The sequence below is a fragment of the Ovis aries genome, chromosome 12, assembly GCF_016772045.2.
Source record: "Ovis aries strain OAR_USU_Benz2616 breed Rambouillet chromosome 12, ARS-UI_Ramb_v3.0, whole genome shotgun sequence".
NCBI lineage: Eukaryota > Metazoa > Chordata > Mammalia > Artiodactyla > Bovidae > Ovis > Ovis aries.
Genome location: NC_056065.1, coordinates 63,883,254 through 63,910,541, shown reverse-complemented (window position 1 = coordinate 63,910,541; position 27,288 = coordinate 63,883,254). Strand labels below are relative to the sequence as shown.

Genomic DNA, 27,288 nt, shown 5'->3' with positions numbered 1-27,288 from the left:
TACCTCCCGTTTCTCTTGGGAAAACTTTATAATGAGTAGTGAAATCTTTGGTCTCAAGAAGAAAGCAGTGACTCGTTCGTGCCCCTCACCCCATCATCTGAAAGAAGCCATGACAAATGAAGCAGCAAATTTCTGAACTAGTTGAAGAAATTTTTTAATTTTTAATGGTATGCAATGCTTACTGGTTATAAAGACCCATGTATATTTTTTTTTCTTTCACTGTGGTGCCGGAAGAATTGGTATGTTTATAATTGATAATCAGGTTTTAAAATTTGGCAATATCTTTTGTTTTTGAAACGCGATTAGAATTAGAGAAATTTCAAGTCTGAGTAAGAGTCTGGGGATTTAGAGCTGGAGAAAGGGGGATCTTAATTTTTAGGATATTTTTCACCCCAGAGACACAAAAATATTTGCTTGTAAGGAAAATGAGAGAATAAAACCAATCACTTTAGCTGTATCCCCGAAGATGATTATTTTGAAGAGAAGTGGAGAAAGCAGAGAGAGCTATACAAATGTAGAGAAGTGAAGAGAATCCCAAGGATTCATGGGTTTTTCAGAATAATATTTTTTTCTCATAATCATATTTTTACCAAGAAACATGAAGTAAATATTCAGTATCTGACACGATCCCAGGAACTAGGGAGCTACATTTGTGTGTGTGACTTTGTGCACTTCTGATAAAGGATGATTCCTAATATGAGGAACCCAGCTTCATAAACATGGAATTGTTTTACCCTGACTTGTGATGTAAGTGTGTAAAAGCAAAAGTGTTAGTCATGTCCAACTCTTTGAGACCCCATGGACTGTAGCCTGCCTCTGTCCATGTAATTCTCTAGGCAAAAATACTGGAGTGGGTTGCCATTCCTTTACTCTAGGGATCTTTCCAACCCAGGGATTGAACCCAGGTCTCCTGCATCACAGGCAGGTTCTTTATCATCCGAGCCACCATGGATGATTAACCCAGACTAAGTAAACGGGGAGATAAGTGAGCATACATACCCACTCTGCTAGACTTCACGTATGCACATTTCAAATCAGACCCAATAGACACTTTAGCCTGCCCATCAGAATAGATATTTATTGCCAGGAACGTTCTGGGTTGGACTCTCTGCCTTGAGCCTTTTGGAAACTGAACTGGCTGGAGCATATTGCAAGGTTTAGGCTGTAGGAGAATGACTCAGGTTCTTTTTCAGCCTAAAGCAATTACCCAGCTGTTGGAAAGTTGAAATATTGAACCAAATTATATTACCTAAGTTACAATAAACACCCCTGAGAATAGATCATGATATATATTAAGGTACATGTGTTATGCAAGGATTGACATTCCTATTAATATTTCTATATCTTGTGAACCAGCCTTGGAATCTTCCCTGAGAATAAGTTTGTTGTTAGTATGTTTTTTGGTGTTTGTTTTCATTGGTTGAGATATATATACACTATTAGCACATTAGCACATTTCCAAAGTCATTACCCTGTAAGATTGGAACTCGCAGAAACACCCTTGATAAAGTCATCAACAGAATAATTAAATGCTCAAAAACAATAAGTATTTTGTATATGACAACTACAGAGTTTGGCCTAAAACTGATGATATGCTTTAAAAGAAAAAAAAAAACTCATTTATTCTCACATGGTCTTATTTAAACCATATAGAACCCCTGTAAATACACAGGACATGTATTATAGTACAGCAGTCCCCCCTTATCAATGGGGGGGATACGCCAAGACTCCTAGTGGATGCCTGAAACTGAAGATAGTACTGAATCCTATATATACTATATTTTACTCTATATATGAATACCTATGATAAAATTAAATTTATAAATTAGGCACAGTAAGAGATTAACAACAATAATAATATAGAACAGCTACAACAATATACGGTAATAAAAATTATGTGAATGCGGTCCCTCTCTCAAAAATTTCTTCTTGTACTTTATTACCCTTCTTGTGATGATGTGAGATAATGAAACACTTGATGAGATGAAGTGAGGCAAATGACATAGCATTAGGCTACTATTGACATTCTGAGGATTTTTCCGAAGAAGGATTGTCTGCTTTGGATGATCCTGGATCATTGTTTGGATGTCAGGACCAGATTTTGTTGGTGATTGGGGGTCCCAGAAAGATGGAGCCAGAAGGCGCAAGATTTCATCCTGCTAATCAAAACAGCATGTAATTTAAAATGTATGAATTGTTTATCTCTGGAATTTTCCATTTAATATTTTCAGACCAACATTGACCATAAGTAGCTGAAACCAGGGATGAGGGTGGACCACTGTATCTCCAGGCTTAGCAATAAATGACCCAAAGCCAAACAATTGGCAAGTGACAGAACCAAGATTTGTTTTCAGTGTTTTTCTGTTTCAGTTCCAGAGCCCTCTTTGGGGATACACAAATTAGAGATCAGCAGCAAAGAAAATTACTAGAGTCAATTAGAATCACAACCAATTAATCAAATCTATAGAATTTAAACTATGCCTTAAGACATAACCTACAAGACTGAAACATATTTATGGCATTGTATTACAAATTCACATTTCATTGTTACTCTCTGAGCATTTTGTATTTAATTCATCAGTGAATATTTATTGACCACTATTCTGTGTGGGAAGATTGAATTAGACATTGTTTTCTTTCTTTTTATTAAAATTAACTTGTAGAGTGAGTGCCCAGTCATTCCAGCAAGTGTTTTGTTGCCTACTTTTCCATTTTTCCTCTATAGAGGAGGGGAAAGCCTGAAGACTTGGTAAGGCAATTCTCTGTTCTTCAAACTCTGTTACAAAGTTCCATTCTCTCATTTATAAAGTGGGTATCACTTATTGACCATCTACTATATGCTAGGTGTTCTACATACATTACTGGTAGCCTTCACAACTCTGTGGCTTGGTGTGGGTATGCTGCTGCTGCTGCTAAGTCACTTCAGTCCTGTCCGACTCTTAGCGACCCCATGGACTGCAGCCTACCAGGCTCCTCCGTCCATGAGATTTTCCAGGCAAGAGTACTGGAGTGGGTTGCCATTGCCTTCCCTATGGTGTGGGTATAGTCATCCGTATTTTTATGAATGTATAAAAATGTCCAGACATACCTCAGAGATATTGCAAGTTTGGTTCTAGACTACCACAATAAAGGAATATGGCAATAAAGTGATCACAGGGATTTTTTTTTTTTTGGTTTCTCAAAGCATATAAAATTCATGTTTATACTGTACTATGGTCAGTTAACTTTGAAATTGCGTTATGTCTTAAAAAATGTACATGCCTTAATTTTTAAAAATGCTTTTTCTGGCTTAAAAAATGATAGCCATCATCTGTACCTTCAGCAAGTCATAAAGTTTTTGCTGATTGAGGGTCTTGGATGCTGATAGCTGCTGACTGATCATGGTGGTGATTGCTGAGGTGGGGGTGGCTCTGGAAACTTTTTGAAATAAGACAGCAATGGAATTTGCTACATCAGTCAAACCTTCCTTTCACCTGAACACTTACAGGCCACTGGAGGGTTATTAATTGGCCTAATTTCAATATTATTGTGTCTCAGGAAATAACAAGGCCTGAGGAGAGGGAGGGAGATGAGCATTCAGAACACAGATTTATCATTTAAGTTTGCCATCTAACATGGTGTGGTTCATAGTGCTCCTAAACAATTACCATACACAACTGATTGCACAGCATTGTAATAAATATAATAACAATGGAAAAGCTTGAAATACGGTGACACAGAGACCCGAAGTGAGCAAATGCTGTTGGAAAAAACAGTATGGGTACACATGCTCAACTCAGGGTTACCACAAACTTTCAATCTGAAGAAGAAACAGTCTCTGTGAAGTTCAACAAAACAAGATATGCCTGTACAGCGTAGCAGTGAAACAAGACGAGACAGCCTTGGATCAACAGCAGGGCCTTCAATTAAAAGTACCTGGGATTGAATCTGGCTCCATACTTACTCCTACCAGTTATTTCATTTTTGTCTTCTCCCTTATGCACATCTCTAAAATGGGATAAAATTATTTGAACTCACAGAATTTTGGTGTTAAATGAATTAACATCTGTAAATGGCTTTCAGTGCCGGGGCTTCTGTTGATAGTGAACGTTAGCTATTCATTTGGTGCATCCTGGAGCTGAATCTGAGCACCTCTTTTTCTTCTTTTTATGTATATCTGTTACTCCCAAAGTGACCTCATTTACTCCTATGGTTTTAAATATAAAACTATACTGATGACTCCAAAATTTATATTTCCTGCCAAAATGATACTTTTCAAATGTAAGTCATCTCATGTCCCTTCTCCATTCAAAACCCTCCAGTGACTTCTTATCTCTGAAAAAGCCAAGCCCTAACAAGGGCCTGTAAGGCCCTATCTGATCTGTCCTACTTTTCCAATCTGTCTCCCACCACTTTCCACTCACTTTCTTTTCTCCAGCCATACAGGTATGCTTGTTGAAGACTCCCAAACACTCTTGCTCCTCAGGCTCTTTGCATCGGGCTTCCCTGGTGGCTCAGCTGGTAAAGACTCCACCTGCAATGTGGGAGACCTGGGTTCGATTCCTAGGTTGGGAAGATCCCTTGCAGAAAGGAATGGTTACTTCCCTTCCATGGAATTCCAGTCCATGGGGTCCAAAACAGCTGGACATGACTGAGCGACTTTCACTTTCACTTTCTTTCAGGTTATATTCTTCCCCAGATATTCAAATGACACATTCCTTCACTTCTTTCAGGTCTTTGCTCAGATCCCATCTTACTGGAGAGGCTGTCTAGGACCACTTAAATAAAGGAGGATTTCCCTTTCTTTTTCTTCTCACCTAGCTTTATTTTCCTTCCCATTGTGATGTCTGTCGTCATTGTTGTTCCTCAGTTGCTAAGCTGTGTTCGAAGTTTGCGACCCCTTTGACTGTAGCCCGCCAGGATCCTCTGTCCATGGGGTTTCCAAGGTAAGAATACTGGAGTGGGTTGCCATTTCCTTCTCCAGAGGCTCTTCCTGACCCAGGGATCAAACCTGCATTTTCTGCATCAACAGGCAGATTCTTTACCACCAGAGAAGCCTATGGTATCGATTACCATCATGTTTCTTTTGTTTTTTTAATGATCTGTTTTGCCCTCTAGAATGTGAACTGTATTAAAGCAGGAACTTTGGTTTGCTCACAGCCCTTAAATCAAGTGCCTGGCACATGGCAGACATTCAATAAATATTTGTTGTCCAGCTAGTGAGTATCAGAGTTTCAAACCCAAGTCAGGCCCCCCTAAATATCTCCTGCTTGTCTACCACACTAGTCTGCACCCCATATCAGGAAAGATACAAAACCATTAAAATATACATTGATTCTGATACTTGTCTTTAAACTAGGAATTTTATGCATATTAGGATTGATTTGCTGTTCAGCATAATTTAACAAATATTTACTGTACACCACAAATACATGCTCTTAAATAAGAAACAATGACCCATTAAAAGAGGTAGAAATTTACCTAAGAATCTAGAAGCCCAAGAAAGGTAAATAGTTGTACTTACGGATCTCTAAGTTCAGAGTTATTACATGCAACTAAAACTAATACAATGGGATATATCAATTATATCTCATTTTTTTAATGTCATTTTTAAAAAATCTCAAGTTATTAGCTCTGTTTTTGTATCAGACTAGAACACTTGGTCATCCCTGAAACTTTCTTTCTCCATCTTTCTCATTCTCTGTCTACTCATTTACTTAAGCCAAATTTCTAGACACTTTTTTAGATTGTTCTTTCTCCCTTCCTTCACATCTAGTTCATTTGCAAAGATTGTAAACTTTACCAACAAAACTTATCCCGAGACCATTTTCTTCTCATCAGCTTTGCCTCTATAAAACCTAGGCCGAGGACAACTCCACCTGCCAACCTACCATTGGGATTTCCTAAGTGCTTTCCTTGTCTTCCCATTTTCCACTAAGAAGCCAGAGTGATCTTATAAAAATGTAAATTACTTGTCATTTCCCTGCCTAAAAGCTTCAGTGGTTTCCTTTTGTTATTTCTCTCTAAGTTATTTCTTTTAGAAAAACATCCAAACCCTACCCTAGCCTACAAGCCCTCCTTGATTTGATCCTGATCACCAGTCCAATCTTCTCTCCTAGCATTTTCCCCATTATTCATACACTCTGGCCCTTCATTTCTAGGAGGACAATGAACCCCTCCTTGCCCCAGAATATTTATACTAGCAGCTCCCTGTCATTTAGGTCACAGTTTAAATTTCACCACCCCAGAGAGGCCTTCCCTAACTTCTTCATTTCAATCAGTCCCCTCTCCTCCATTCACCCTTTGTTCTGTCAGAGAGTGAATTGCATTCACTTACTGTGCATGGCACAATCACCATCTAACATGTTCCTTCTCTGTTTATTGTCTGTCTCTTTCCAGTAGAATGTAAACCTGATGAAGACTGAGACTTTGCTTTACCAGCAGGGTTTATATCAGAGGCTAACACATCGTGGACACTCAAACACTTATGAATGGGTAAATCTTTGTCTGAATTTTGATATCTTACGTAAGATCACAGTAGTTTTTAACACAGCTTTAGTAACTCTGTGACATCCGTGTTCTCATTGCTTCAGTGCACAAAAGGAGCAGTATGCCAGGAGAAGGATTCAGCTTCCTCCTATATCTTGGCAACCACTTGGTCAAGCTCTGGACTCAGTTCAGTAGTTCAAAACCATGAGATAAGGGGGGAAAGACAGGCAGAAATGAATACTCCCCAATTGATCAATTGTTATTTCTCACTTAAAATTTTGGGAGGGAGAGAAAGAAAACAGTTCTTAATATCAAACACCTTTGGAGCTGGAAATGTTAGAGAAAGTTGATGTCGACAGAAAAAAAATGTTCGATTAGGGGAGGAAAACTAATTCAAAATGAGAAAAGAGAAAGGGCTCACACCATGCTGATCGTTGCCTGTTGGAGTGCTCAGGATTGGGCTTGGGTACCACAACTTGATTTGTAGGTAAACACTAAGGAAGAGAGGTGAGATGGGGTAGGGTCAGAGAAAGGGAGGAGACGGAGACCAGCTCGAGAGACGCGAAAGAAGCTAGAAGGAAAGGAGAACGGAGCTTAGCATATACAAAAGCAGCCTCGGATCTTGCCGGAGCTGCAAGCGTTAAAGGGAGGCGGGGAGTGACGCGGTTTGCGTCTGGAGCGGCTCCTCGGAGTCCACAGCATCCACCACCGGAGCCTCGCCTTCCTTTCTCCCTCTGCAGACACATCGAGACACAAAAAGAGAGGCGACCCCTGGGCCAGCGCGAGGGACCCGCCCGCGCCATGACCGAGACCACAAAGACGCACGTTATCTTGCTCGCCTGCGGCAGCTTCAATCCCATAACCAAAGGGCACATTCAGATGTTCGGTGAGTCCTCCCGCCCACCCCCGGAGACTGCTTCCGCCTCTCTCCTTTCCCCGGCACCTGTGTTTTCCAGGGCGTGTGACGGTTTGGCGAGTGCCCATTCGGACGGGTGTGCTGGCTGATCCAGCTGGTGAGAGGTCAGCCCCTCTATCCTGGGCTCCCGGCAGGGGATGCCAGCTGCTCTTTCGAGGCGTCACTCGCTCGGGCCAGACCCGGCTTGCTGGGGGGCCATGGGGTGGGGGATGGGAGGGGCTGGAGGCGAGTGTTGTTTTGGGTTGGGTGGGAGGTCGAGGTTTGAGGGCTGGGGTGCGGTGGTTGGTTTGGCGACTTGGCGAGTGGGATGGGGGAAGAGGCTGGGGCGCGGAGAAGGGGGAAGGGGGTCGGAGATAACGTGCTATTTGTTTAGGTTGGGCTGAAAGCTCGAAGGAGTTAATGATGTATAGGCTTTGGAGACACAAACACACACACAACACACCAGGAACTGGGCTGGGCTCAAGGAGATTCGTTTATGGTTTGGCTGATGGTTTCGGGGGCGGCCCGGGGCAAATGTTTGAGGGTTGTGGAGCGTGTATTACCCTCGCGAGGCGGATGGCTTAGTGAATGTGGAGGTGGGGGGACAGGGGGCGGGGGCCTGGGCTCCGCTGCCGGGACCAGTCGACTAGGAAGGGGAGGAGGCGGGGCGGTCGCTGCGGGCGGCCCTCTGCGAGCCGGTGTTGAAGGATGGGGCCCAAGTTGGCTGAGGCTCTGCCCAGGGCGGTGATGGCACCCGCAAGGCTTGCGGCGTGCGAGTGTGTGTATGAGTGTGTGTGTGTGTGTGTGTGTGTGTGTGTGTTGTGTGTGTTGGGGCGGGGGGAGAGGGCATTGTCGCGCGTTTTTTTTCAGAGGCTTTGGGGCGAAGAGAGAGACGGAGCGAGCCGGGGCTCCTGGCTGCTGGGTTGAGATTCAGGAGTGGCGAGGGAGAGGTGATCCTTGCCCGGAGGCGGTCTCGGGCCACCGATGCTGCTCGGGTGCTGGTGCCGAAGGACCCGAAGGTGCGGGGGCGTGCGCGTTTAGACTCCGAGGAAGGGTCGCGAAGGTCACTGTAGAAGCAAGGATTGGGAAGTTAGAAGTTGGGGTGCTTTTTTTCTGGCACTGAGGGAAAAGAGGAAAGCGAGTGGGCCGGGGGTGGATGAGTGAAGGACGGAAGGCCTCAACCCGGCCGGCCAGCGAGGCGCTGTCCGGAGACGGTGGTGCTGAAACGCAGGGCGCGCCGGAGCTGCCTGCTGACACACGTGTTTACCCCGAGCCTGAGGAATGCGTGGGCCCTCCTAAAGGCTGTTTAATGAAAGCCACGATGTATTGGTAAAGACAAGGCAAAGTAGCTTCGAAGAAAAATATTCCTCTTTTAAACTAACAGGTGAGATGAACTGGGCACCCCTAATAAAAACCTCATGAAAAGAGTATACTTTGAGCAGAGTGCGCATCGGATAGGCACATTCATAGGATCCTAGGAGGGAGACTGAGGTAGCCATCTCTTCCTCACCGCGGTACCTTCACTTTTAAAAACGTTGGGTCAGCAGCTGGTGCCAACTTACCTATTAAAGACTGTTGTTCAGGCATGAGGGTAGAGCAGAGCATGTCATCAGCCTTCTAAGCGAGTATCAGCGCCCTGGGAACACTCTTTTCACTTTCGTTTGATTTTGGTGTCTTCACTCCTGTTCTTCTCTGTGAGTCTTTCCTCTAGCCATTTTATGTTGCTATACTTTATTCCTCTCAGTTACTCGGGGGCGGGGCGGGGGGGGGGTGGACTTTCCTGTGGAATTCCGTGGCTCTAGAAATCTTTAGCGGGCCAGGAGGTACTCTCCCTTTCTTCCTGGAGCCAAGGATGTACTTAATTCCACTTGTTTTGTATTGCAAGAGGGGCAGATTTAGATTGAGAACAAAGGATTTTGCCTTGAGGCTTTGTTAAGTTGCTGCTGACCTGCCAATTCTCCATGACTTTAGAGGAGAGAATATAACAAAATAAATATGGATTACAGTAGAAAGGTTTAGACTTTTTGACCGTAGTGAGTTTTGCTTGCCAGTGGAACTGAGGAAGAGGAGAGAATATCTGTCAGCAAAGCCTTTTGAGTGTCCATTATGTGTAGTCCAGAGAGCAATGTGACAGAGGATATGGTGTGCCCACTGTGGCTTTAAGGAGCTTATAACCTAATGAAGGATTTAGCACATATACATTGAAAAGGGAACAAGAACCCAAAGTACATATTAAGCTATTTTTTGTTGAATCTCTTCTGGGAATCTTTGAGCTAGTGATAAGTTTTGTTAATTTATTTTTGTAAAGCAGCTTCTGATTTACAAAGCATTTTCATTGTGTATGTCTCTTATTCCTAGTAGGAAGCTTATAAGAAAGCATCATTATCTCCATTTTACAAACAAGAAACTGATGTTCAGAGGCCAAGTGGCTTTCTTAAGTAGCTTAAGTGACATGGAGAGTGGGTGGCAGAACTGAGACTTGAGCCCCACATTTCAGATTCCTCTTGAATAGGCCTTTGCACTGTACCAAAAGCAGAAAGAAGTGCTCACTAATCTTCTGACTGTATAATTCCATGAACTCTCTTTTCTTCAAGTATATACTAACAGATTAGAATTAAATTTGCCATCAACTAAGTTTCCTAAATATGCATTTCCTTAAGAGCTCTTCCCCATTTCTAAAGAAACCAATCATCCATGATGTATTTTCTCCTTTTAAATGACTTAAAAAAATTTTCCCCCAACAATACAGAATTAATGCAATAAAATGATCAAACTTTTTAAAGATTCTTGAAATTAGTAATAGAAAAACTTTTAAAAGATCCAAACAAGGACATCCCTGGTGGTCTAGTGACTAAGACCCTGCCATCCCTTTGCAGGGTGCCTGGATTCCATCCCCGGTCAGAGAACTAGATCCCATGTACTACAGCTGAGTTCACATGCTCCAACTAAAAGAACCTGCATGCCCCAGTGAAGATCAAAAATCCCATATGCTGCAAATAAGACCTGCCTCAGTCAAATAAAAAAAGATTCCCCCATGGCTCAGTGGTAAAAAAAAAAAAAAAATCCACCTGCAGTACATAAGACATGGCAGGAGCCTCAACAGGAGCCATGGGTTCCATCCCTGGGTCAGGAAGATCCCCTGGAGGAGGGCGTGGCAACCCACTCCAGTATTCTTGCCTGGGAAATCCATGGACAGAGGGCTGCAGTCTGTGGGGTTGCAAAAGAATCGAATATGGCTGAGAGACTAAACAACAAACAGCAAAAAATAAATTTAATTAAAGACCCAAATAGGACTTTGAAATTAGACACCTTTATTAGAGCTCCTATATTTTGAAATCCAATTTTGCTCACCAAAGAGAAAAGAGACTGTAAACAAAAAACAAAAAAGTGACATTCAGAACTAAAAACTCACTCTTCATCTCTGTAAAGTAGTATTTGTACAGTTCTCAATATTTATAAAATATTTCAGAATGAACTTGTCCTTTGATTCTGAAAAAGGAATTGATATTATTCTTGTTTATGACTATGGAAACATGTAAGAAAAGATCAATATTTGTGATAGAGATATTTGACACCTATATACTTAACTGTAACTAAGATGCTTTCAGGTATGAATAAAAGGTTTTGGCAAATTAGACCCCTAAACCAATGGTGTCTTATTTCATGTCTGCCTTATTACATACAAAAATAACATGAGGCCAGAAAGTCTCTCTTTTTCTTTTTAACCTGTAAATTATTAGTTATTAAGCATGAGAGATTATATTTCAGTAAAACTTTCTTTGCATTTGTATTGCCTTGTTTTCAATAAATATGCCAGTGGGAGAGATCTCTGGGTCAGGAAGATCCCCTGGAGGAGGCAACGGCAACCCACTCCAGTATTCTTGCCTGGAGAATCCCCATGGACAGAGGAGCCTGGCGGGGTCGCAAAGAGTTGGACATGACTGAAGTGACTTGGCATGCATGCATGCATGAATGCTAGTGGGAGATCAGATAGTAAGTTTAGACAGAAAAGTAAGGAAAGACTGATCAGATTAACTTCCATGAATAGTAGAGGAATTGAGGGACTTGGTCACAGAAGAAATGTGTCCTGTTTATTTGATGAGTGCAAAATAACTGGATTTTCTGGTTTTTCTGCTTCAAAATATTTGTGAATTGAACAGTTGGGCTTTTTGAAAAGAGACATAATCCAATTCTGTTTCTCTTGAAAGCTAATGAAGACAACTTTCTACTTGCTGTGAAATTGGAATTGCAGCCCCTATTGCTACAGCTAGAATCATAAGAAAAATGAATTTGAGTTGCTACCAATATGTAGAGAACAGTCTAAAATCAAGAAATTGTTTAGTGTGTTTGAAATGCATATTTTTTAAAAGGTCATTAAGCACTGAGGCTCATTAAGTGGTGCTTTTGCACCACTATTTGATACCACCCTGTAAGTTAAACTGGATAGTGTTATCATCACTCTTTTATAAACAGCAAAGCAGAGGAACAGGTGTAAGTCATTTGTTCACAATCATAAAGCAAAAGTCAAATAGAATCAATTTCCTGATACACAGATTCTATATCTCACCAAAGATGCTTTTTTATTCCTTTAATTGCAACAGCAATTATGAAACGAGGAGCCATTGAACTTAGTTATCAACAAAGGGTAATGAGAACTTTATAAATTGTTTACCTTTGCAACACAAACCACCAACAAAATATATTCAATAAAGATATCTGTTCCCAATATCTTATGCTTATAATAAGGAAAAAGTGAAAGTGAAAGTCTCAGTCATGTTCGACTCATTGCGACCCCATGAACTATAGTCTGCCAGGCTCCTCTGTCCATAGAATTCTCCAAACCGGGATACTGGAGTGGGTAGCTGTTCCCTTCTCCATCTTCCCAACCCAAGTCTCCCACATTGCAGGCAAATTCTTTACCGTCTGAGCCACCGAGGAAGTCTTATAATGCGGACAAGTTATTTCTTTTCTCAGTATTTGTGTATTGTCCATTTAACTGTGTGGCCGGGACATTTCCTTCACCACTTCTCCTCCTTCTCCACTCTTCTGTTACCACAACTAGCTCCTACTCATCCTTCAGATTTTAGCTTCAGCAGGGGAACCTACACTGACTCCTATATTAAGTGTGGTTACCTGACATTTGATCCTACATAACTTTATATTTTCCATGTCATAACTCTAATCTCATTCTCTGTTTCATGACTATTTCCCATGCTAGCCAATAGGCTTTACTGAGACAGAAACTATGCTTGGTTTAACTATTGATTTACTTACTAGTACCTAACGTGGAATCGGCTCTCCATAATATGGGGTTGGGGCTTCCCTGGTAGCTCAGCTGGTAAAGAATCCACCTGCAAAACAGGTGACCCCAGTTCAATTCCTGGGTCAGGAAGTTCCCCTGGAGAAGGAATTGGCTACCCACTCCAGTATTCTTGGGCTTCCCTGGGCGCTCAGACGATAAAGAATCCACCTGCAGTGTGGAAGACCTGGGTTTGATCACTGGGCTGGGAAGATCCCCTGGAGGAAAGCATGGCAACCCACTCCAGTATTCTTGCCTGGAGAATCCCCATGGACAGGAGGATGAAGGAGGGCTAGAGTCCACGGGGTCACAAAGAGTCAGACACAACTTAGTGACTAAGCACAGCACAACTGCATATGGAATTGGCCAAAAAATTCATTTGAGTTTTTGTATGATGTTCCAGAAAAACCTGAACAAACTCTTTGGCCAACCCAATAGTGTAATAATATAATAACAATTGCAAATAGCAAGTCTTTGCTTCATAATAGTTGTTGAATAAAAAAAATAAACAAATGTGTAGAATGTTGTTCCTGGTGGAGGAATCGAGCATGCATGAGAGCTGGGGTGATGAGATAGAGAGCCATGACATATTAGAACAAAAGAAAGCTCCGGAGGATTCAAGATGGGGGAGAGTAAGAGGTAAGACTGGAAAGTTAGGTGGAATTCTGATCAATCATGAATACTTTTAAGTCCTATTAAAGAGCTTAGACTTTATGCCAATGACAATGACAAATATTGCATTTTTTAAGAAAAGGGATGTAATAATCATATTCATGAATTGTGATTTAATTGAATTTTAAATATAAATTGGTGAAGGGAAAGGATGGAGATATGGTGACCAGCTAGGAACCTATTTCAGCAGTACAGAGTTCAAGTCAGAAAAGACTATTTACCTTGCCCAGGTTTGTGGCATTTGGAATGGAGAGTGAATGTGTATTTAAAAATATTTAGAAGGTAAAAGATCCTTATTTTGTGATTTGATGGGTAGGTGATGGAAAAATAGTCTAGTGTAATTGGCAGGTTTTAATCCAAGATGGATGGATAAAGAACTTTGGAAAAGAAGCAGGTTTGGGTTTGGTAAGGAAAGTGAAGATTCATATTTCCTACTCTAAAATTTTGGTAATATGCATTCTAACCAAGTATTAGTACTAATGCCAAAGAAAGTGAAAGTCACTCAGTCATGTCTGACTCTTTGCAACCCTGTGGACTGTAGCCTGCCAACCTCCTCTGTCCTGGGAATCTCCAGGCAAGAATACTGGACTGGGTTGCCATTCCCTTCTCCAGGGGGTCTTCCTAACCCACAGATTGAGCCTACAATCTGTGTTGTAGGCAGATTTATTTACTGTCTGAGCCACCAGGGAAGCCTAATGCAAAAGAAGGAAATACCTAAATTCAAAGGTTCTTTGTAGCCTGGGACATCTGAAACTTCAAATGAAAACTCCCAGTAGGTTCCATTTGGATTATTCAAAGCTCTTCATTCAAGAAATATATTGAAATTCATTAACATTATGGAAATAAAAAGATAAAGAGTTTGCTAGCTTTTTTATAACCCTAAAGTTGACTCTTTTGTAATGTTGAGGCTGTGAAACTGAAAACCGTTGATGCAGTTCAAAAGGCCATTGTGAATACCCATCATTGTGATGAGAGCTGTAATAATATAATGTAAGGCTGACCAAAATCTCATTCAGGTTTTTTCATACAATGTTACGAATAACCCAAGCAAACTTTTTGGCCAACCTAATACATTTAGGTGGATGCTTGGAAATTCTAATTCACGGGTAAATTGAAGGTTCAGTAATGGAAACTCATGCATCACTCATGGTAGTTTCATTGGCAAGGGCTGTGCCTGTTCATCAGAGAAGGCAATGGCACCCCACTCCAGTACTCTTGCCTGGAAGATCCCATGGACGGAGGAGCCTGGTGGGCTGCAGTCCATGGGGTCACTAAGGCTCAGACACGACTGAGCGACTTCACTTTCACTTTTCACTTTCATGCGTTGGAGAAGGAAATGGCAACCCACTCCAGTGTTCTTGCCTGGAGAATCCCAGGGACAGAGGAGCCTGTTGGGCTGCCATCTATGGGGTCACACAAAGTCGGACACGACTGACGCGACTTAGCAGCAGCAGCAGCAGCAGCACCTTCTCATGACATGAGAATAATGCTGAAAAAAAAATGTATATGTTTTTGCCTACATGAACAGGTTTACTTTCTCCTGCTGAACTGATTGACTGAACCCCGAGTGGACATAATTATGCTAATTATGATAGGCAACTCTCCCATCTAGAACACGTCTCAAACCAAGGAACAGGATATAACCCAGAAGGTTGATGTGCTAAAAATTTTGAAATGAAGAAATATTAAGTTTCTCTTTTCATTTTCCTTGGTCTTATTATACATATCGAAATGAGTATGCTTAGAACCATCAGAATTAAGAGGCTTCTGTGACTTTCAGTTTGCATTACTGCTTAGTAGGAACATCCTTTAAAATGTTGCAAGTCTCAAGAGAAACACTTCTACACAAATTTCCAATTTTAGACCAAGTCAAATGAACAGCCTCAAGTGCAGAGGCAAACTCAACTGGAAACATAACCTGTCAGCCCTCCAGTCTGGATCTCCCTCTGCTTTAGAGAGATCCTCAGACATGAGAGGAAAATGCGCAACTAGGTGGATAATCTCTATTTTCTGTTATTTTTCTGTTGACAGGCAATAACTGTGAAAGTCAACTATGCATGACCGGGAAAGAGAACGAAAACCCCACTTTGCAAGTGTTTCTTTAAAAAGATTCAAATCTAAATTTTATAATATCATTGTCCTCTTAGCTACTAATACAGTATTGTATGTGTAGTGGATACTTAATCAATATTTAATGATACTATGAAATACACACTTTCTAGTACAGTTCTCACTCATTTTTAAAGTGTTCATCTCATCCTGAATTGCTCAAGAAAGATTCTAAAGGAACAAAGGAACGCATTATTTTTTTTCTTTAATTTTTGGCCACACCCCATGGCATGTGGGACCTTACTTCCCTAACCAGGGATCAAACCCACACTCCTTGCATTAGAAGGTGGAGTCTTAACCACTGGACTGTTAGGGAAGTCCCTAAATATTTTTTTTAACACTGGTTTTAAAAAAATACTCAGCACACCAAATTTTGTTTAAACAAAGGCATTAAAAATAATTTTTAAGGATCTGATCTAACAAACTAAGAACTGGGATATAGGAATGCATTTTATAGAGAGTTATACAACTTTATGGATATGTGTTCCATATCTCAATTTATGTAAATGTAGTATCAGTTTACAAAGAATGCAATTTTCCATTGTCCTAGGTTTTCCAGTTATAAGCATTCAAATGCCTGGATCACATTTGCTTTTTTTTTTTTTTTTTTACATACAGTTTGGCAGATAGCCTCAGAAATATTTTAGACTAAAAAAGATATTCAATGGCTTACATGGTATGACTAAGGCCATCTTCCTGGCATTGGCTCCCTCCTCCTTTTGTGCAGTATCTCAATGATCTGCTAACTCCGCAGCAAAGGCAAGTATTATAAAGACTGCCAGCATCATTGTCTTCCCCATGAGCATTTTAATAATGGAGTTAACCTTATTTGAGCCTCTTTAAACTCTACTACCATTAAACTGTTTTCCACTAAATCTATGGCATAATTCTCTTTTGTTCTGAACAAGTGAGCCAACCAGGGAAATTCTTGTAGTTTTGGTGATAAGGGAGTAAGAGGAAGAGGTAGAAAAGGAGCAAGATTCAGAGGCTAACCTGGAAAGTGGTAGCAGCTAAATTGCATTCTTTTTCTGCCCTTTCCCCTTCATCAGGTTGCCTCCACATGGGTAACTATGCTCAAATATATTGACCTCATATAATATTTACCAGACAGTAGGAGAGGGAGTGAAATCTAGCCCTTACCCTTGGCCCAATATTAAATTCTCAGCAAAATAGCTGAGTGATCCTTGTAAAATATAAGTCAGATGTAAGTCAGATCATGTTGCTCCGCTGCTGAAAACCCTCCAATGGTTCCCTATTTCGTTCAGGGTCAAAGTCATTTTAATGATTTACATGGCCTCCAAGACCCGCCACCTTTCCCCCTTGTCTCCCCACATCAGCACATCTCTTTGCCATCTCACTTTTAGCCAACCTCACTGACCTCTTGGTTTATCCTTAGAGCCTTCACTGAATGTTCTCACTGCCTAGAATGCCTTTCCCCCATACACCCCCATGTCTATTTCACTCTCTAAGTCTTTGTCCAAATGCAGCCTCTCACTGTCTACTTGACAGGTCCTGCTTCCCTGATCACATAATTTAAAATCACAGCTCATACACTCCCAATCCCCTTTATCATACTCTACTTATATCTTTTTCTCTTATCTCTTATCCCCTTTTAACAAAGACAAAGTGAAGTGAAGTGAAAGTCACTCAGTCGTGTCCGACTCTTTGCGGCCCATGGACCATACAGTCCATGGAATTCTCCAGGCCAGAATACTGGAGTGGGTAGCCTTTCCTTTCTCCAGGGGATCTTCCCACCCCAGGGATCAAACCCAGGTCTCCTGCATTGCAGGCAGATTCTTTACCAGCTGAGCCACAGGAAAGCCCAAGAATACTGGAGGGGGTAACCTATTTCTTCTCCAGTGGATCTTCCCAACCCAGGGATCGAACCAGGGTCTCTTGCTTTGCAGGCGGATTCTTTACCAACTGAGCTATCGTGGAAGCTCTGATAGCTTTAACAAAGATAGATGTTATCTTTCACCCTTTATTGTTTAATGTCTGTATTCCCAGCTAGCCTGTGAGCTCTTCAAATGTAGGGAATCTTCATTTACTCTGCTCACTCATGTATCTCAGGCTCCTTGAAGACTGCCTAGCCATAATGCCCAATAAATGTCTGTTGAATGGGTGAATGAATGAAATGGTAGAATTACCTACTATCCCAACCTCAGTTCTTGATTCTTTCTGTGGCAGAGAGGGTAAAGTCTTTACAAGGGATCAGTGAGCACTGATTCATTCTACAGATGATTTTTGAGTTATGAATATGTCTCAGGCACTGTGCTAGGCCTCAGTTAAAGGCATTCCTTCTTATTCCTCAGGGACACTATCTGCTGTAGAGGAGAGAAGCTATACATAGCCGTTCAAGTCGAAGCACCTTAAAAGAGGGGAGAATGGCGTAAAGTGGGAACACAGAGGGAAAATGGTCCCTCCAGGTATGGTGGGAAGACCATCAGGGCAGGTATAGTGAGAGTGAGCGTGAAGGTAGGAGTTGTTCAGTGGACAGGATGGAGAATGGCATTCTGGGCCAAGAGCTAGTATGTGAAAAGGCCCCAAACAGCTTCACACATGAAGGGACCTCCAGGGAGCTTGCTAGGTGACTGGAGTGTGAGTGGGGACAGGAGATGAGAGAGCCAGAAAACAAGTCTGGGCAGGGGTAGGGGGTGGACACCAACGAGCTTAGACTTTACCCAGGCAGAGGAGTGCACTACAGATGCAGGACCTACCTTCCAAATGTCAATATTGTCTTTATTAGGATTCTGACACCATGATTTTATATAAACATTTTAAAGTTATTATTTCCTTATCATTCTTCTAAATATGGAAGGGGAATTCCCTGCTGGGCCAGTGGTTAGGATTCTGCACCCTCACTGCTAAGGGCCTGGGTTCAGTCCTTTGTTGGGGAACTAAAATCCCAAAAGCCACATGGAGCGAGCAAAAAATTAAGAAATTAAAAAAAAATATGGAGTACTTTTTCTCCCATGAAAAAATTTATTTACTTTTTAATTTTTGTTTTCTGAAATGGAACCATTGTTCACTCTACTGAGGAATAAATAAGTGGGAAATTATACTGCTGTACAACCCACCTAAGCAGATAAACAATCAATCACTTCTCTGATAGAAGTTGTTCTCACCTAGGTTCTAAAGGTAACCCTTCTGTACTTCAGTGGGATGGTCCCCGCACTGCTGTTAGAGTACTTTCAGGTTTGGTGACCTCAGATTACCCTCGTGTGATTTTCCATGATTTTGTAGCATTTGCATCACGTGCCTGATCTCTTTTTCTCTAGGCTTAATTATCTGAAGAGTGAGGACTGTTGGAGATCTTTTTCCTTGACACTGGTTTTCTGCTGTAATGCTTCAGGAGGTCTTGAATAAGTATACTGTATACCTGTTCTTGCTCAAAGCTATGGGTTTTTGTGACTTTTAAATTTATTATTATATGATTTTAAAGCCCCAAATAAATGACATTCCAGTGTGTGTATGTAGGGGTGTGGGTGGGGTGGGTTTCTCATTGCTTTATTCCTGAGTATTTTTCCAAGCCTTCATCTTGGTACCCACAGAGGGATCCTCATTCCATGAAGTACTGAGATTAACTTACATCAATAATTATTTACATCTTTTCTGAGACATTTATGTGCTGATAAATACTTAGCAGCATGTGGCTTATCAGAAGAACTACAATATCTTTAAGATAAGACAACTTTTTTTTCCAGCTTAGAGACTGTCACCCATTATAAATTAAAATTAAGAAAGACAATAAAGTATTATATGTATAAATTTAAGACATAATTGCCTCATTTACCATGAACCAGTCTTGCTAAGCACAGTTTAAAAATTATTTACTTATTATGCCCCAGGGAATCAAAGTTTATAGATAATACATGATTTTCCCACGCTGTGAATCACATGGATAAAGAGTAGATAAATGTCTCCATTTTTCCTATTGCTTCATTATTTCTCTGCATACGGAACATAATAAACTGAATTGCTATTGATTTTAGAATATATTTAGTCTCCTTTAACCTTTGTTTTATCATCTGCAAATAGGGTAATTGATATAAGTCAGGGGTCAGCAAAACTCCAGCGTGCCAGACAAATGTGGTATGCAAGCTAACAATAGCTATTATATTTTTAAATGTTGGAGAAAACATACAAGAAGAAAGATACTTGAAGCACAAGAAAATTTTCTGAAATTTAAATATGAGCATTCATAAATAAAGTGGTTTTTAAATTTTTAATGTATTTATTTTTAATTGAAAGATAATTGCTTTGCAATATTGTGTTGGTTTCTGCCATACAACAACATGAATCAGTCATAGGTATACATACGTCCCCTCCCTCTTGAAGCTCCCTCCCACCTCCCACCCCATCCCATCTCTCTAGGTTGCCACAGAGCACCGGTTTAAGCTTCCTAAGTTATACAGCAAATTCCCACTGGCTGTTTCTCTTACATATAGTAATGTATATGTTTCCATGCTACTTTCTCCATTCATCCCACCATACTCCTTCACGTGAATATTGTCTCTGCTTATTTTCATATGACAACAGTAGAGTTGAGTAGTTGTGATGAAAACTGTTTATAGACTGCAAAGCCTAAAATATTTATTACTCTCTGACTGTTTACAGAGAAAATTTGCCTATCCCTGATGTAACCTACCTCTGTTGGTTGGAATGGGGAGTGAATATGAAGGGTTCTAAAAATATAAAATACAGTTGAAGTTCATTACCCAGTGGAACTCTTTAATGAACAATTTTCAGTCTAAACTAAATCTCTGAAAGGACTCATTTAAGCAGCAAATGTAGTTTCAATTTCATAATTGTAATTTTTCTGGCCGACTGAGTAAATGACTGTGTTCACAATGGGGATGATTTTCTGGTGTTTGGTTTACACTGGGCATTGATTAGCCCCTCTGGCTAATGTTGGATGTTTATCTGCTGCTGAACACTTGATGTACTTTCCCAGAACATCCTCTTCCTGATTCACAGCTACTTCCTTCTTTCAATCTAATATTTTGTATGCTTTATATTTGAGGATTTAGAAAAATTGGCACGTCTATTGCATTGGGCTTTTACAGGCTGCTCTTACAGTCCCATCTCAGTTTTCTGCAGGATCTCACCTCTTTCTGAACTCTGCTAGCACTTGTTTGTACCTCTGTTATAGCACTTAGCACATTGTGCTGTGCATTGTAGCTATTTCAGTCCACGTTTCATATTCTCTATCAGATTTAGGCTCTTGCCTATGTCATAGGGCTTTTTGTATCTCCTAAAGTACTCTAGGCAAATGGAAGGTACTATAAATATTTAGCAAATGAATGAATGCTTGAATGGTTGGCAATATTCAGAATCTCAAATTTTAGGCAAAATAGGTGATTAGGAATCAGACAAGAATTTGGAAATCAGGAAACATAGGAAAACAGAATTTCATGTATGCCAGAGTCAGAAAACAGGAGAAACAGCAAACATTTAGTGACTTCAAATCTGAGATGGATTGTTGCCTCAAGGTAAGAAGGCTCATATGTCATGTATAGCCTTTCCAGGCGCTTGCAAGGGAACCTGCAAGTCATGTTTGGGAACTATTAAATTTGTGACTTGGCAGGAATGGAAAATGTGGGGTCAGGGATGAAGGTGAGTCCTCAAACTATCCACTGGATGCTGTAGTCAGATGCTTGGGTACATCCAGCAGTGGTTTCTCAGTGAGGCAAAAGTAGGCTGAGGGATGAGGGAGGAGTTACATTTTATTTAGTCATGGTTTGAGAAGGGTTTCATGTACATGGCACTAGACGCAGGGGAGCTTTGTACATTATTTACTTTAGTTCAGATAAGCAAAATGAACAAAAAACTTTGGTTTGTCAATTGTAAGATTTTGTTTCAGAAATCACAGAATCACCATTCAGAGAAGATTTCAAAAACCACTCACTCAGTCCCAAAATCCCTTTTAAAACATCTTCACAAGTATTTGTCCAGACTTTGGCTTAAGATCTTCCAGGGCCAAGGAAAGCTCTCTTTTCTGAGGCAGCCAAATAGCTCTTGGCACAGTTTTACTGTTTTCAAGATTATTCCTTCTATTGGGCTGACATTGACCTTCCTGAGACTTCCATATGTTCGCCCTAGTTCTTTTCCTTGAGATTCACGCAACAGGTCTAATCTGTCTTGCTCTGCTTGTGAGACATTCAGATAGCTGAAGAGAGCTACTCTGCCCTCCTAACTAGTCTTCTCCTTAGGTTAACAAGTTCGTTCAGCTGAACATCAATTACTGTTTCTAGTTTTCATAACATTCTGGTTCATCCTCTTTGGACATATCTTCATTGCCTACATCCCTCTTTAAATGTCCTGCCAGTGTGTGATGCAGCCTTCTGATGTGGTGAGCTCTCTTACCTATGATTGAATATAGCTTATGGGATGTTCCCATTATTGGTGGCACTGTGTCTCTCTAATGGAATCAGGTAAGACAAGTTATGGTTAGCTTCATGCTGAAATGTCCTGACACTCTGAATAATCAATCAATTTGGTGGACGAAACGACTTAGTCCAATTAGTTCAATTTATTTAAAAGTCTGGCTGATAAAACAAATCTGATTAGTACAGCACCAAGATGGGTATCTTCTGGACCTCTGTAGGTCAGTGCACATGCTTGATTGTGTGAGATGTCAGCCACACACTGAGAGTCACATGTACCTTTCAGGATAAGGAAGAAATTTCTCAGGTTCCAGGACAGGGCTAACACTACACATCTCTAAATTGCTAATGTATCAAGTTTATTTATTTATTTGGCTGTGTCAGGTCTTAGTTGCAGAATGTGAGATCCATGTTGGGAGCATGGAGACTTAGCCACTGGACGGTCAGGAAGGTCCCAAGATTCTTAGCGTTTCATTGTAAGGGCTGTTACTTACTTTTTCAATGGGTTCTATCAAGAGTTCCAAATCAACTGTTGTCCATGTTTCAGAGTGCTGGTTTGGGGACTGAACTCTAACTTTTTCCCTATCTTGTCTGGCTTCCCTCCTCATGATTGTGCCCTTGGCACTCCCCTATTCCCAGCACTCCCATGAGAGTGAAAAAATGCTCTTGTTCCCTGCAGTGGTGACTTTGTCCCAACAGAGGTGGGCAGTGACACATTTAAATTGGGCAGATGGAATATTTAAAAAATGTATATGTAATAAATAAGTCATTTTCCTTATGGAAATTTCCAAATATGGCAGAGTAAACAGCTCATGGGCTTAGCTGCTTCGAGGCATGTAGGATCTCCGCAGACCAGCGATTGAGCCCGTGTCCTCTGCACTGGCAGGCAGATTCCTATCCACTGAGCCACCAGGGAAGCCCCCAGAGTACTTGTCACCCAACTTCAATAATTACAGATTCATTGCCAGTCTTGATTCATTAATACCCCTACCCCTACCCCTGCCCTATATTCTTCTGAAGCAAATCCCAGGCATCCTATTGTTTCAGGGTGAGGTCCTTTCAACTAACGCATAATTACTTCTCTGTCTGTATGATCTCCGTGTGCAGACTGGATCTTTCTCCTCTTCATTTCTTGTTTGTTTGCTTGACAGTTTCATTTGCAGACAGGGCTGGTATGGGGACAATGGCTAATTTCCATCTTTGAGCAGATATAATAATTCTTTCATCCCAGTAATCAGTAAGTGACTCTTTAGCATTGGCATTACTTTTACTGCAAGGGATTTATGGCCTATCCTTTCTTTCTCACATCATATAAGGCCTCCAAGGCTCCCCTCCAGAGTGGAACTCCCACTGGGCACAATGAGCTATTCTTCCATGACATGCAACATTCGGCTCTTTATTCCTTGTCATTCAGGGCCATGAATGTCTGTGTTAGATGCTCCTTCTCACATCAGTGGTTCCCAACCTGGGGACTCTGAACAACCAGCATTTCTCATAGACCAGAATAAGGATCTGGGGACTGTTTTCAGTATCTCTTAAGCTTATAATCGCCCTCAATATGGCACAGGCTATGTATCGAGTTTCCGGACTTCTGCTTGTATTAATATTATTGTTAGTTTGGTGAGATCATCTCATCTCATAATGATCAAGAGTCCTGCTTGGTAGCTAGAAATGTTTTCTATGAGTGAAAAAAAAAAAAAAAGTAGTGATTTTTTTTTTCTCTTCCGTTTCTTCATAAGAGGAGGAAAATAATTAAATGAATTCTGTCTGGGGACAAGTTTGGCTCCTGCTATAGCATTTGAATTCTGGGCTTCTATTTGGTCTGCCTTCAACCTCTGCAGAAAAATTAAAATAAAACCCTTCTTATTGGTCTCTTAATCCTTCCCTTGCGCTGCTTTAAATCAGCTTTTCAAAGTGTATTGTCAGGCAGTTGTGTTACATTTGCATTTAAATGCAGTGAATAAAGATCTCCCAGCTGAAGCTCTAAGTGTTGGTGGGGGGGGAGTGTTGGGGGGAGATGTTTAAGCCTAATATCCCAGTTTGCCCAGTAAATCTTATGGCTCTGAATATTCATATAAGAGGCTTGAATGACTTCTCCATATGGAATCTGCTCTTCCCAGCTGCATTTGTTTTGTTAATATGGGTTCTTCGTGGTTTCATTCTCAGTTTTTTTGAGCTCTAACAGTGGGTGGAGCAGGAATAATGGGGACCTGGTAAAGACTGTCTCCTGAGTGCGTGCGTGCTCAGCCGCTTCAGTTGAGTTTGACTCTTTGAGACCCCTGCCAGTCTCCTCTGTCCATGGGATTCTCAAGGCAAGAATACTAATGGGTTGCCATGCTCTTCTCCAGGGGATCTTCCTGACCCAGAGGCCAAATCCACGTCTCTTAAGTCTCCTGCATTGGCAGGTGGGTTCTTTACTACTGTCGTCACCTGGGAAGCCCTATCTCCTGAGCGGGCCACCCATCATGGACATTTAATGTAGTCTTTCTGGCATTGCTTTGCTTCACTTGCTTCCATCCTCCACTCAATACAACCCACAGTCATTTACACACACACATGCGTTTTTTGTTTTTTAGATGCAAACTGGGTTATTTCAGTCTATTGCGATAAGAATTTTTGTTTGTTTAAAGAAATGCAGAAACACATTGTGTTTGAAAAGGCTGGCAAAGGGAAAAGGAATAAGCAATGAGATTGCTTATGAGGACTCTTGTTTTATTGTATGACAACAGCTGTGGGGAAAAGTTTGAACTTTATAAATTAAAGGGATGGGGAAGAAAAAAGAAAAACCCAATTTGACAATAAGGTGATCTTCTCAGCTTCCTTTTCCATTCCCTTTCTGTCTGCTTGAACTCTCTGCAGAGGGCGTTTGCCCAAAGGCCTTTGTGGGAAATGATACCATCGATAGACACTCTGACTTGTGTTGGGACCAACTCTGTCCATCTCCAGTAAATAATCACTGCAAACTAACACATGAGCTGCCATTTATCAAGCATAGACTTTGTGCCAGACACTGAGGGCTCTCCTTGCCTTACCTTGTTTAATCCTTACAACGATCCTATTGTCATTCCCATTTAGCTAATGATCAGAGAGGTTGGGTAACTTGTGTCAAGTCGCACTCTAAGGGCGTGGTGGGCAGAAATGTTAAACCCACGTACTCTGACTTTGGATATTACAGTTTTAACAACGGCAAGACATTGCCTTGCTCATCTGTGTGAAAAGGGCCACTCAGCACTGTGTTAGGGGCTGTGACAATGCAGAAACAGAGACTGGGTCACAGCTAGCACTTGCTTCTCCTGTGTGGGCCAGAACCAGGGTTGTGTGCAGGGGGGGCTGGCACTGTGATGGGGAGCCTGCCTGAGGCCAGCAAGTGCACATAGGCCAGAGGACTCTGGAGGCCACCAAGGAGACCTGTGGACAGTCCACGGGGCAGAGTGAGGAGCAAAGAGAAGGACTTGGCCCAGAATGAGGAGATGCTAGAGGGAAACAGGGGAAGATCTGGAGCAAATCAAGAAGGGCCTGGGGCTTCCCTGGTGGTCCAGTGGCTGAGACTCCACACTTCTAATTCAGGGGGTCTGGGTTCGATCCCTGGTTGGGGAACTAGATTCCCGCATACCACAACTAAGACTCTGGCACAGCCAAATAAATAAAAATTGAAAGAAAAAAGAACGACCTGGGCAATGACCATAAACAGAATGAAGTATCCCCACTCACCATTCTCCTTACTTACAGGCACAGAGTCAGAATGGACAGATATAAGTGTAAAATTGTCTCCCTTCTTTTACATTGTAGTTGGCAAGAGCATCTACAGATAATTATTCAGTAATCTTTTTCCCCCCACTCACTGTAGAATGAGTATAATAATGCCTACCTTTTTGGACTGTTGACTGAATGAGATAATGTGAATATATTGTAATACCACCTCTTTTGACCACTTGACTCTCACCTTGAACCCTGGTGCATTAATTGTACCCCCTGAAAATCACAGACAGTCTCTAGGTACTAATTGATAAAGATTTTTACCAAACATTTTACCAAGAGATAGCAGGCATTACAGTCTAAATCACCAAAATTTCCAAAATGTTCCATGCAACTTTAGGGAGAAATTTGGTTCTTCCCCTTATGGCAGCAGGTTCATATCTCTTCTTCCAACAACTGCTCCCCACCTCCCCATGTCCTCCCTACAAACTACCATGGTCCCCCTGCCCTCACTTTTCTCAGCTTCCCTGGCCCAGCTCCCCCTCCAGCCCCTCTATTCCCTCCAGCACCTCTCTAGGCCCCGTGGCTGGCATATCTCACTCAGCAAGCAAAAGCCACCACCACTAGTCAGACTGCCCAACTGAAGTTCTCTTAAGTATGTCCCAGCCACATCAGTTCAGTTCAGTTCAGTTCAGTTGCTCAGTCATGTCTGACTATTTTCGACCCCATGGACTGCAGCAGGCCAGGCTTTCCTGTCCATCACCAACTGCCCGAGCTTGCTCAAACTCATGTCCATTGAGTTGGTGATGCCATCCAACCATCTCATCCTCTGTTGTCCCCTTCTCCTGCTTTCAATCTTTCCCAGCATCAGGGTCTTTTCTAATGAGTCAGTTCTTCCCATCAGGTGGCCAAAGTATTGGAGTTTCAGCTTCAGCATCAGTCCTTCCAATGAATATTTAGGACTGATTTCCTTGAGGATGGACTGGTTGGATCTCCTTGCAGTCCAAGGGACTCTCAAGAGTCTTCTCCAGCACCACAGTTCAAAAGCATGAATTCTTTGGCTCTAAGATAGAGGTTAGTTCATCTCGCTACATACAGAGTTTCTGGCAAACTCTGGCCCACAGGAAGTGATGGATAAATGGGGGTAATATTAGTAGTTGTTGCCAGTGTCTGTCCCATGATGTTTTTCCTGGGCCAGCATGCAGTCATCCTGGAAGTCTGGTTGCCAGGATTAGTGGAGGAAATGGGAAATGACTGAAAGGCAGAGGAAGGTGGGTGACTATCATCCAGGGATGTTGTTAGCAGGTAGGGATCTCGAACCTGTAGGGGTGGACATTGCCAAGTGAACATCCAGAGAGGAAGGCCTCCTGTCTGGGACATAATTCTCCCTTTTGTAATCACTGGTGGCTGAACTGTCAGTGAGTGTAGAGAGACTGACAAAGACAAACAACCCAGGCAGAGCACCTCTTTTAGCTGTGCGTCCTTGATAAGTCTTACAGGATACAGCTAGGAGAGAATGTGCCCCTACTCTCCCTGCAGGAGAGTCAGCTTGAGCTGCTGCTGGAAGGATCTAGGGCCAACAGTCAGGTGACTGCTCGTCCCCTTGGGAGGGCTGTCAAGAGAATCACTATTTGGGGCCAGATTTTCATGCCTGTCTTCACCCCATTGCCCAGCAGAGCTAATGGTGACTTCAGGTAGAGAGAGGCTCCACAGAATAGGGAACAATCAGATTTGCAGTTGGAAGAAGCTCCAGAGGTCATTCA

General features: G+C 41.8%; 1 protein-coding gene across 7 annotated transcripts in view; it reads left to right on the top strand.

The window, feature by feature from the left end:
• The window catches only part of NMNAT2 (nicotinamide nucleotide adenylyltransferase 2), a 221,166-nt gene that overhangs the window by 44,277 nt on the left and 149,601 nt on the right, over positions 1 to 27,288 (top strand). For 2 of the 7 annotated variants that reach the window (XM_027975948.3, XM_042229189.2), the window contains exon 4: positions 7,209 to 7,354. In XM_027975948.3, coding sequence (XP_027831749.1) covers positions 7,209 to 7,354 — 146 coding nt within the window. Of the gene's footprint in view, positions 1 to 4,849; positions 4,926 to 6,378; positions 6,475 to 7,137; positions 7,355 to 27,288 lie in introns of those variants that run through there. The other 5 variants (XM_060396688.1, XM_060396687.1, XM_042229192.2 and 2 more) reach the window with 5 other exon arrangements.